The sequence below is a fragment of the Hippoglossus stenolepis genome, chromosome 22 (genome assembly GCF_022539355.2).
Source record: "Hippoglossus stenolepis isolate QCI-W04-F060 chromosome 22, HSTE1.2, whole genome shotgun sequence".
NCBI lineage: Eukaryota > Metazoa > Chordata > Actinopteri > Pleuronectiformes > Pleuronectidae > Hippoglossus > Hippoglossus stenolepis.
The window spans coordinates 3,151,498-3,163,787 of record NC_061504.1 but is presented as its reverse complement, the minus strand read 5'-3'; the positions used below and the strand labels follow the sequence as shown (position 1 = coordinate 3,163,787).

Genomic DNA, 12,290 nt, shown 5'->3' with positions numbered 1-12,290 from the left:
AACACTGCCATTTTATTATTTATTAATATATTATATATTAATACGTTATTTATTCTATTATTATTATTATTATAATAATTATCATCTTGCACCTGCATCACCGATCATGAAGTGAGTGTGGCTGTACTGTGTTTTTTCCTTTAACTTAGTCATGTGTAAACCAGTAAACAACACAGTAAACACAATAAACAACACAATAAACAACACTGTAAACAACACAATACATGAACAACTATGCTGCTGTGTTTGTCTGTACAGTCCGATATTATGGGATGTGACGGAGCTGAACGGAAACGGTGAGGGGTCGTGACCATAAAAGGACATGAGCGGGTCTCCTGTCATTCCCCCCGCACACACACACACACTCTGCTGGTCGACGTCCCCCTGCTCAGATGTTCCGACGTCACACCGTCACCACATCACCACCGTTCCGACACCTCCCGGTCCCCGCCGCCGCTGCTCTGCTGCTGCTGCTCCTCTCCGGTGAGTCTCTGTCGCGTTTATCGGGTTTTCACGGAACAGTTCTGCATATGAACGGTAACATGGCGCCCGGTGTTAAACCGTGTCCTCTGACGGGCGACGAACATAACCGACAACACGGAATCACACGAATGTTCGATAACGAGCCAGTCATCGTTAATTTTAGACTCTTGTGTTCGGACAGCTCGGTCAAACATGGCGGCGCCAGCGGGCTCCTAATAACTCCGTGTTGTAACTGACACTTCGGAGTGGAGCTCGGGAGACATGACATGTTGTGACAACGCGAACTGACAAGTACGTCTTTACTAACAGGGGCCAGACTCTATGTGACGTATTCAGTGTTTCCTTATGACGTCAGACAACCAGTTGTGTTCCCTGATGGTTGGAACCATTGCATCCACTCATTGAAGGATTATAAACAAGTTTTGTGTCAACCTCATCTCAGTGTGAAATTTGACTGTATTTTAAAGATGAAATTATGACATTAACAGTTTCTTTGGTAATGTTGACATCCTTAAATGGATTTCACAGTGTTTCTATGTGAATTCAAAGAATATATCAAGACCCTATAAAACATAGAGACATTAAGAAAGCAACAAAACTGTCCAAATGTACGATCAACTTTTCAATGAACATGTAACTGTCTCCCCCTCTTTCTACCTTTTTTATCAGTTTTTGACAAATGTACATTTATCTATCTTCACGTTTATTTATTTAACGGTACTGTCACTTTAACTGGTCATTTTTCTGTGTTGAGCACATATCTGCATTGTTTGCAAAGTTCGTCAATGAAGTTGTTTTCTGGTCTCGTGGATCTCAGAATAGAGGCGTTTGGCAGCTGTGGCTGTCACAGCAGCTTTATTTCACCACCGAGGTGACGGCATTGTGTTACTGAGCTGCTGCTGGAATTAGCCCACAGCCACGGTGGCTGTGACGCCTCAGAGCACAAAGACAAGTGGACAAAAAAAACCACAACAGTGAATTTAAAAAGACTGCAGCAGATAAAGGCAACACAACACATGAGGGCAAATAACATAATTCAACAACAAATAGTTCAATTCAACAAATCAAAAAAACAACAAATCATGAAACACAAAAGGCAAATGACATCACACAATGGCACGCAAATCATGCAACATGCATAACACAATGGCGAATAATTAAACTCACCAATTCACAAACACAACAACAAATCAGAAAACAGCAGGAGATCGGAAAAGACAACCACAACTTGCATAACGGCCAACAACATAAGAATGGCAAATAACTCAACCCATCTAGTGACAAACTAAACAACACATTGGCCCATAGGACAACACGTCACAAACACTACGACATAGAGGAAAGCACAGCAGCAAATAGGAAGAGAGCAAATTACAAAATACAACTGCAAAAAACAAAACACAAGATGTTGGTGTGTTTTCCTACCATTGAGTTTTTTCACCTCACAGCCACTGTGCCATACAAGTATGTACAGTGCCATTTTAAGTCCTGCCCTGGCAGAGGAACAAACCTTTGGAGTCATTGTTTTACTTATGGTGCAAACAAGCTAAAAAAACCATGTCGGGAATTCTTACACTGTTTGTCACATTTGTATGAAGTAAAAGAGCAGAGCACTGTGAGTGGAGCGGGAGCTGTGGCAGAATCATTTACATTGTGAGGAATCTGTCTGACCTCTGAGCTCTGAGCTAACGGCAGCAGAGCCTAAGACTGAGAGAGAACTGAATCAGAGTTGAGCGAGCAAAGCTCACAGGGGAGTTCATAGCTTCGTGGAAGTGGCACCGTTCTTTGTCTAAGTCAACTTTTATTTTGCGGGCCACGTATATCCTCTAAACAGTTTACTCACATTTATTGTCATAGTGTTTTTTAGCTTGTTACAAATCCTAACTCTGAGTAAAGCCAGACAGGAGAGCGTGTAGAGTACAGTTTCCCTGCAGGTGAATACTGCCACACTGCTGGAAACGTTACCATATAAGGCCACCTTCGTCCAGCCTTTTATCAGAGCTCGTCTCAGAGGGAATTTTTCCTCTTTGGATTTTTTTTTTTCTTTCCTGTGTGAATATTCCCTCTGGTGACGTGCACCGTGCTGATCCAGAGACATTAAATATAATCCAACCACCACTGGGCTGAGGGGATGTTTAATGGTGTAATGAAATATATTAAAAAGGGCAGTCTCTGTCTGTCTCTCTGTCTCTCTTCAGTATGACTGTGTCTCATGGCCGTCCTCCTCAGACGTGGGCTCTCGGTGGCCCTGCATCGTGCTGTCAGCGGCTCAGTGTGCCGCCCTGCGCTGCGTGCTGCTCCTCTAGGTAGAGTAACTTGTTAGCTTTACTATGTCGAGCTGTGACAGGGCAATGAAGGCTGTCGTGCTTATTGAAGGAACACAGTTTTTTAAATGTTGTAATCCATCCATTATGAGACTTATATCACCCAACATATCATATCAGACATTCACGACCAAGCTCCAAACTGTCTCTGGAGGCTACGTCTGGAGCTTCATATCAGGGCTGTAGTGGACAGAATTGGAAAGTTGTCGAGGAATAATAGACGGGGCTCAGTGGGACATTGGGGGTGCTAATTTGCTGATGATGGATCAGAACAAAGACTGTATATAAAGATGGATGACATGACCGCTCCCAAAAAGTGAAGCCAAAGTGTCTCAAACACCGACCGGTGGCTGGCAGCAGTACAGGTCATAAATCCCGCCTCCTCCATGTAAGTGGATGGGACATGGCTCAATGACGTGTCATTTTATGTGGTTCTTGTCACAGTGGTGTGCGTTTTTAATGATCATTATTGTCACTTTTTATTGGAAATTAGAACATTCATTTGAACGGAGGGGGGGGGGGGATTCAAAATATACAGTCTAGAAGCGTATAGAAGTAGACCGTCTGAAGTAGTTTGTCTCCTGATCCAGCAGAGGGCGATCACTGTCAGCTCAACCTATTGCCTGCCCTCTTTGGCTATTAGTAAAAAAAGTCAGTAATGTTAAAACTGCAAATACAATGTGAATGGTCAAAAGTAGGCCTTTTCCAATAAAAGGGAGGGATATTCTGATATTGTCACCTCCACCAAGGATGTTATGTTTTCTTCTTGGTTTGTTTGTTCCTCTGTTAGTCAGCAGGACTAGGCACAGAACTACTGGACACATTACCAAGAAACTAAATGGAAGGATGTGGTTTGGGTCAGGAAAGAACCCATTAAATTTTGCTGCAGATCTGGTTCAGGCATTTTTTTTTCACTTTCTTTAACATTACAAAATAGGATGTTTTTCAACATTTTCCTTGATTTCTCAGAGAATAAATCATGGGTTTTGATGAAAAGGCGTCTGTGTTTAAGGGACTGATATTTATAAGTGTGTGCAATTTGATCCAGTTCAGGTTTTAGGATCATCCTTTGGACATGTTTACAGCATCTTCGAAATGTGTGTCTCAGTTGGTGTTTTTATTTGTGAGTCACAGCCTCTCGCCTGCTAACGGTCAGCTCTGTGCATTGTACACAAACCAAATGGACAGCGGTTTGTAGGGCTGGGGTAGAGCTGCATGGCCAAAAGAAAAGGCCACATTTCTAGATGGAAGGAGAAAACACATCTGGTTTTGAAACATCAAGAAAGACTTTGAGATCAAGAGGTTTTCCTCCAAAGGGCAATGAAGTTTAAAAGAATGCAGCAGTAGGATAGACATGATTGGAGCATTTTACGTTAAACTGAGTACGCATGGCTGCATGTACACAATATTACTTTTCTTTAGCCATGTAAAAAGCTTAGAATGAATATTTTCTACATGTTAAATTATGAAACACTGGATGTCTTTTGGAACTTTGGTGCTTCCATCTGTTTCATAAATCTGTGGTGGTTTTATTGGTTTGTTGTGTTTTCTGGTCAGCAAGATAGATGAGGAACGGTTTTCCATAAATCTTGAAAAATGAAATAAACTTTTTAAAATTTCATAAGGACTTTAATTTTGGACGTCACTGTCTGAAAGTACAGTCCCCCGTGCAGGACGAGGCGTTAATGTGTTTTGTTTTTCTAGGTGTGCGTGTGTGTGTCAGTGTTCAACATGCCTGTTAACCAGTCTCCTTCAAACTCTATGTGACCAGTGGGACTCTCCAAGCAGATGCCGACGACCATTGCTCCCATTCCACATCTTGTCTCTAATCCTGTGTTGTCGTGTGTTATTTCTCCCTCTGTCTGCTCCCCCTCCATCCAGCCCAGTCCTCGGTGTAGTCCTGCTGAGGGGCATTTGTTTCTAGTGGTGGGTGGCGTGCCTCTGTCCAGCAGCCATGTCGGGCTTCAATCTGCTGCATCTAATAACCAAGAGTCAGCCTGTAACTCTGAGGTCCTGCAGTCTTCCCTCAGGTCCACTGACTGGGTGCTGTGTGCCTGCTGTGCTCTGCCTCTCTAAAGCCTTAACACCTGGCTGGTGTGTCTGCATGTCTTTACTGTCCCCGTCTGTGTGCGTTCACATTGACCTGAGCTGCTTTCAGCTAGTTTCTTCCATTTGATTCGGAAACAGCTCCTTTTGTTTGCACTGAACGAAGTTTCAGAGCTCCAAACTGGACCTAACCTGAACAGGGCTGGTTACTGGACCTCAGTACCTTTTTTAAAATAGATTTGTACTTGTAGCAGTGAGTATCCACAACTTCCAGGTACTGCAGTTAATAGTTCTGAATGCTTTGTGAGTTTCTTAATCTTGATCACTCCTTGTTTAATCAGATATTACCTTGTTTCAAAGTCTAATTTTGCCCAGATTTATTTTACACAGATGAATTTGATCCTGGAAGGTGCTTCTCCATCTCAAAATAGAAAAAGGGGCCTCTTACACCTCTGCATGAAAAGTTAACATAGCTTTACTTTAAGTATTGGCAGGTCTGTGCTGCCCTCTGCTGGACTACACTGAAAAGCAGTACCAATTTGGTAACTGTTAAGTGATTTGATTTTAATGTAGCAGGAAAAATTCATGTTAGAATGAAACGGTTCATTCAGTTATTAAAGACAGGAAGCTAAATAATAGTCTTGCCAGCAAATGTCTTTCATTTAATCATGATACACTAAATACAAACACACAACAAAGTTTCTTTGATGTGTTTTTATTTGAGGATTTTAAAATTAATATTTAGATAAAGGACAATTATAAAGGTTTCTTTTAGAGTTTAGCACAAATCCCTCACAAGTTACCGATAACCATTTTGTGATCCCTGTACTAACTTGGCTGTTTTGGCTCTCATTTAAAATTTTACAAAACATCCTTTTTCAACACTTTTCCCTCAGGTGTTATAGAATTGTCCAAATAGGGGCACACCCATTCTTGCCAGATTAGAAATAGTTTTGACTAATATGTTAGCCAACCATTTCCTCAACATGTCCAACACAAACAGGGCAATAATATTAAGGTTGTCATGTTTCATGAAACAAAACTACTGTAAGAAATTGGGACCACTGTTTAAAAAAAAAAAAAAACAGTGTTCTAAATCTGAAGACAAAAAAAGTTTGTCTGTTTGAAGTCAAAGCTGACTTCTGTGTGTGGCTGCAAAAGAAACAAATAGCACCCACTTCAGAGGTTAATGATAATCCAGACGTTTAGGAAGAGTCAAGCTAAACATCCATCCCACAAACAGAACATGCTGTGTTTACATCAGGGTTCTCCCTTCTTCAGTTGGCTGAAACATTTATCACAGTACTCACTGTTGACTCGTTGACTCAGAAACAAACAGTAGTGCCCTTAATGGTTTGAATAGCCGCACTGAACCTTGTATTAAACGGTCCATGTATCAGCTCTTCTCACTTGTGAAATTTCAAAATGCTAACACAATAACCTAACAATTCACTGCTTGGCTTTTGTGTGTGTGTGGTTCCGTTCACTATATGTACACTGAAAGGTTTTGTCACAGGTTCTTTTTGTGTTTCGGAATAAAGCGAGCAGTTTTTGGCCGGCCTGCTTTGTTTACATCTTGTGTCTCAGAGCGACGTCAGGAGAGAGGAAGACGTAACGTTTTGTTTGGCATCAACATGAGGAATAGTGTTGTGACGTGCAGCTCTTCTTTGTCTTGCTGCTGTCGTCAGCAGACTTGTATAGTAAATATTTGTTGTCGTCCCTGCCTCCCCCCCCCCAGGAGCATGTAGGACCAAGAAGACATGGCCGGTGAGCTTCTCTCAGGAGGAGCTGAGGAAACGTCTCACTCCCAAGCAGTTCCATGTGACTCAGGAAAGAGGAACTGAGAGGTGAGGTGAACCGCTGCATAACTCTTTGTGTGTGTGTGTGTGTGTGTGTGTGTGTGTGTGTGTGTGTGTGTGTGTGTGTGTGTGTGTGTGTGTGTGTGTGTGTGTGTGTGTGTGTGTGTGTGTGTGTGTGTGTGTGTGTGTGTGTGTGTGTGTGTGTGTGTGTGTGTGTGTGTTCTGTAAATAAACAGTATTTAGTCATTAGTTCATCATGTTTCAGTCTGACTGACGGAGCTTTCTTTCCACAGTGCGTTCGCTGGTGAATTCACAGATCATAAAGATGATGGCACCTACACGTGTGTTGTCTGTGGAAATCAGCTGTTCAGGTAAGTGCTGCATTGTCTCCCTGTGTGAACAAGTGTTACTGTATATGAGTTTACTGATATGACCGTCTCCTGTAGGACCATCTCACCATCTAGTGAATCAGACAGGGGGAATCCTGGTTACATTACCTTATCTTGAATTTAAAAAGAACCCTCTGCTTTAGTCTTCCACTACAATGTAAAAATAATGTTTTCTTTAGAATGTTCCGCTTTTATTTATAAACCATGGATTTAAAATGATTTTTGTTTCCTTTTATAGCTCCAAGACTAAATTTGACTCTGGATCAGGTAAGTTCAATCACTGTTGCTGCTCCTATTTCTGCTGGAACTGGTCTCATTTTTGAATGTGCAGTATATAGCTGCTGGTGTTTGCTGATCATTGTCCTTTAATTATTGATTAGTGGCTTTTCAGTATCATGTGATTTGAATGTTTCAACCTTATTAAGCGGGATAATATGCATGCTACCAAAGTAATGGCTATAACCATTGACTCAGCAGTGAGTGGGGGACCAGGTACATGTAATAGTCAGTCAGCAGCAGGAGGAGGAGGAGGTGCTGCCTCTTCATCAGGACACAATCATGCCAGATGCTCTGTCTGATTCAGCTGGAACAGTCTGACTCGTCCCTCCTCAGTGATGAGTTTGGGTTCCAGCCCTGGAGCCATGCGGACGCAGTAAAACATCACCTTCAACTCAAAGAGTTGAATCATACCTGAATGAGTTGAATCTCACCCACTCTCGCCAAAGTGTAAAAAGTTTGAGATGCACGTATTTACACCAGGGACAGTTTATTGGATGAGGTTTAAATGCATTACATTGTACTGACATATTGTCTCCAGCCCTGTCCATGTTCCTGGATGTAAAATCAAACACTGACCCACATCAACTCCCACCGGCATGTCATGACACCTGTGTAGTGACACGTTTCCTCCCTGCCGCCGTGTGTTCAGGTTGGCCATCCTTCTTTGACCTGGTGAAGGAGGAGTCTGTGACTGTGACCGATGATTTCTCCTATGGGATGCACAGAGTGGAGACCACCTGCAACCAGGTACAGTATAAACACTGCTGTTTACTCCTTTTACCTCAAAGACGTTACATGAATATAATCCAATGCAGCAGCTCGCCTGCAGCATTTCACATAAGGAAAATAAAAACAGAAATAATTAAATACATTTAACTAGATGTCACTCAGTCCAGTGCATACATCTGCCAAGGCCTAACAGTTCCCTTATGAAAACACATTTAAATTCACTAGACCTGGATTTTTATTTGGATCTGCACCAAATTGTGCACACTTTCTGTTTGGTGACTATTCTTGTTTGTCACGGTGCACGTTTTGCAGGAGAGTTCTTTCTGGACAGGTCGGCGGTCTGTAACAGGGAAAAGATCATGTTCAGACCGACATGAGGCCTGCCTTCAAAAACTCATTGATTTTGCTGAGGCCACTGTGTCAACAGAGCGGTGGTGCCGAGGCAGTGTATTCAGGCAAAAAAACAAAGAGGTTAAACCGGCAAAAAGCTGTAATGGATCCAACTTTGACACAAAGCCGTCCAGCAACACAATGTTTTGGCAAATTAAACACATGCAAGTGCACATTCCTGTAAGAACACAAACACAAAGCCCGGCTGACTAGTGATGTCCCAGCTCATAAGCTTTATTTCATTAATGGTTTTGTTTCTTTTTACTTTAAAATTGCTGTGACAGATTACAGACAATTATTGTGACAGTGGCACGTCATCATGTGACACAATTGCTAGTTTCTGCAAATAACAGCTAAGCTGTTAGTGCCACCTAAAATCTTAATTAACCTGAATGTTCAATGTCCAAAAATTCAGTTTGATTGGCCCCTAAAGTGCCCTTGTCCTGTCAGTAGTCCTAGAAAAAACTAACCAACAAAACATATGACAATTTGTTAAGGATTTTTATTTTCGAAGCTGTTTTGAAGATGTATATTCAATGACGTGTAATTCCAGATTACTGAATCTGGAATTTCGTATGGATACAAATGGCCCCTCTGTGTAAATTGTGGCCCCTTTATGGCCCCTGATTTGGAAAAAATCATAGATCCCCCATTAAACAGTAAATAATGACAGGCATATACAAAAAATTGTAAAGCTGATAATGTAGAACATGTCCAACTTGCAAAAAGTTACACATCAATCTTTCCACTGTTGTGTTTCAGTGTGGCGCTCATCTGGGACACCTGTTTGATGATGGACCAAGACCCACAGGGAAGCGCTACTGCATTAACTCAGCCTCACTGGCCTTCCAGCCCAAAGACACGGCCTCCTCCACCTCCACCTCCAGCCCCGCGGCTGAGGGCGGAGCTGCCAGCAGCTCAGCGAGCGATGGGAAGACGGAGCTCTGAACGACCCGCCGGCCTTCTGACTGTGTGTAGGAGTCCAAAAGTTCTCGTAGCATTGAAACACTTCACAGAGTACAGACAGAGTGAGGTGATTGTGTGGCAGAGAGAAGAAAAGTCCTCTAGTTTATCACACAGACCAAATGCACCAAATAATCTGTCACAAGGGAAAGTGCATGTTTCCTAAACAGCCATAAAACTGCAACACACGCACACACTGCATTAATTGGTTGCCTTAAAAGAATCATTTGGTATTTGTCAACCTGGGTGTTGCACACTTTTCTCCGTTGTCGTCATGAGGGGAGCAGGAGGAGGTTGTGTTACTGCCACAGGACCTTCAGCTGTGGTTCAGTGACGACTTCCTGTGTTTCCATTTGGTATGAGCTTCTGCTTCCTGCCCCATGTAACAGTGTCCTTACTGAATTATGCATTTCCCCCCCAGAAAAACATCTACGTTGACAAATAACTAAATTCCACCCTTTAATTATCCAGGTCTGGGTTTCAGCATCTGCTCTGCCAGTTTATATATGGATGAAGTGCTGTGTTCTAGACACACAAACACACGTGTGTATATACAGTACAATAAATATATATTGCTATATTAAAGTGTTGTTTGATACTGAGAGGTTAATTTAACGATATCACCTATGCAAGTGCTAGCGTCAGCAGTGACCGAAGGAATCTTATTGTGGAAAATAATGTAGTGCGGCCTCCAGGTCACTTCCTGTATTTGTTCCTTCTTTAGTCCTTTAGGAAATATTTTCAGCTTGTATTAAAACAGTTATTGGATGAATAAAATATCTTGAAGCACCATGTGACTTTTCTTTCTATTCTTCAATACATGTGTTCATGAAACAATCTCAACTTAATGTCTACTTACTAGTTTCTTTGGAGCTTTACTCTAATGGTCTTCTTCAGGGAATGGATTGACACAGTATGAGATAAATGTGGGGTCATAGGTCATATTTACTCGTTACTGCAACAAGAGAATCGTCAGCCAAGAATAGGCTTGGTTTTTGTATCTCTGTAAGAGGTTTAGGGCCATGTGAAAAAGCAATATTTGGAAGAAAGGATGGAAATGAAAATTAATCTCAGACTTCTGTCTTTTCTCTGAATTCAGATTTTTTTGGTCACATTTCCAAAATGTTCACATGGCCCCTACCCTCTTCCCAATATATCTTTTGTTGTAAGGTGTTTAAATATTTTTCTTTCCTTTTATGTGTCATATGGCATAAGCTATGGACGTGTTCAGGGTGAGGGTTAGTTGGTGTGAAACCTATGTCACTTAATATAAATATATAAAATAGCATTTTTAACAGTTTTTTGGGCTTAAATGTCTTTAAATTAAGTTTGATTGGTTTAGTGACCATTTTCTAAAAGTGGGGAGGTGGGGCCTTAGTGTGATAATAAGATTAAGCTAATGCTTTCTGCATGAACATAAGCTCAAACCTTAATTTCTACTGTTGCAAAAGTTGCTAGTGCACAGTTTGTAGCTTCTGTAATTTATTATTTAATTCTCATTATCTTGATTTTATGAGAGACGACCTCTCCTGGCACCAGCAGCAGCAGATAACTGGTGTTTCCTGAAGAAGTAGAGAGCCTGTGGTGCCTGGCTGACCACTGCGATTGTGCTGCTAGTCCAGAAGAGGTCCTCAGAGATGTGGGTTAGCAGGAATTTAAAGCTGGGGGTCTTTCCACGCCGTCCCTGCTGATAAGGACAAGGCCTGTATCCTCAGAAAGGGCAAAGTAAAATGAGAGAAAGAACAATAAGGTCAGGGAGGAAGCTAATCACATGGCTGAGTGATTGGAACACAGGAATAGGATAAATAGGAGAGAGGAAGAAGGAAGGAAGAAAGGAAAGAAGGACGGATTGTAAGACGGACAGAAATGAGGGTATACGAGGGTGTACAGTAAGACGGAAGGAAACGTAGACAAAAGCAGGATGTGCAAATGACAGTTGGTTCAGAAAACGGCAAAGGAAAAGAGCAAGAGGATAGCAGGAAGAAATAAAGACCGACCCACATATGGAGGTCCGTAGATTCTTGAAACAAGAGTAAAACCTTTAGTTATAATAAAAGTGTGATCAAAAGAGGAAGAAAATTTGAGATAGTTAGGAAAAAATACTGCGTTAGACCAAAAATTCAAACCCAAGATTCTCAGATTCAAAAAGCAGAAGCAGTAAAACTGAAGTTATTTTCAAATCAAATCAAATTTTATTCATAAAGCCCATAATCACAAATCAACAGAAGAATCACAACGTGTGTCGTACACTTTAAATTAAGGTATTATTGGTGCAAAACAACTGAGCACCTGCACAATGGAATTTGCACTCGTAGAAGGAAAGTGTGTGTGTGTATCAAATATTGTGCAAAACACATTCACACACCAGTGCTTAAAGAGAGTATTTCAAAATGAAAAATAAACACAGACTGAGCACAAATCGAACCCAGTGAAAGATTATCTTAAGTTTCTACTCCATAAACGTGACCGTAGGCGCTACAGCTCCCTTCATTGTGGATTAACTCACGAGCGCCCCCTACACAGTGAGAGTGGAAGTTCCCCCCCGAACCAGAAGCCCTCAGCCTCGGTTGGCGTCTGTGGAAGATCCAACAAAAAAGCACTCTGACGAAGGTGAGCAGGGAAACGTGGTGGTTTGGGTTAAACAACACGTCACAAGTCTCTTTGGGCTTTTTTCTACACCAGACCGCCATCTTCCCCTCAACTTAACTGAGAGCGTCTAAACATAACCTTTAACATCTTTATAACACAAGTGGATGTAGAATCCAGAGTGAATCCATATGGCAAGAAGAGCTTCTGTCCCTCTCAACAACACAGAACATATCGCTACGTCCTCCACAGCTTCCTCATCTAACAGTGAAGACCTGGAAACACTGATAACATGTCCCTGT

At 41.8% G+C, this 12,290-nt stretch overlaps 1 protein-coding gene across 5 annotated transcripts; it reads left to right on the top strand.

Annotated features, from left to right (window-relative positions):
* Positions 1-329: 329 nt before the first annotated feature.
* Positions 330-10,192, top strand: msrb3 (methionine sulfoxide reductase B3). 5 transcript variants are annotated; one of them, XM_035147353.2, is made up of 7 exons: positions 347-483; positions 4,689-4,837; positions 6,592-6,700; positions 6,946-7,023; positions 7,280-7,308; positions 7,970-8,067; positions 9,202-10,192. In XM_035147353.2, exons 2-7 carry the CDS (start codon positions 4,762-4,764, stop codon positions 9,385-9,387), a joined length of 576 nt encoding a protein of 191 aa, XP_035003244.1. In that variant the 5' UTR covers positions 347-483; positions 4,689-4,761; the 3' UTR covers positions 9,388-10,192. The 5 variants fall into 5 exon arrangements, with proteins under 5 accessions (XP_035003243.1, XP_035003244.1, XP_035003242.1 ...); XM_035147351.2 differs by lacking the exon at positions 4,689-4,837 and adding an exon at positions 2,682-2,789 and having other exon boundaries at positions 368-483; XM_035147355.2 differs by lacking the exon at positions 347-483 and adding an exon at positions 2,689-2,789.
* Positions 10,193-12,290: the final 2,098 nt, after the last annotated feature.

What these genes read in the sequence shown, in the direction of transcription:
- msrb3 (XM_035147351.2), top strand. Translation starts at nt 2,696, where the DNA reads ATGGCCGTCCTCCTCAGACGTGGGCTCTCGGTGGCCCTGCATCGTGCT. An exon ending in TGTGGAAATCAGCTGTTCAG is followed by an intron (nt 7,024 to 7,279) that starts GTAAGTGCTGCA and finishes TTCCTTTTATAG; the next exon opens with CTCCAAGACTAAATTTGACT. An exon ending in TAAATTTGACTCTGGATCAG is followed by an intron (nt 7,309 to 7,969) that starts GTAAGTTCAATC and finishes CCGTGTGTTCAG; the next exon opens with GTTGGCCATCCTTCTTTGAC.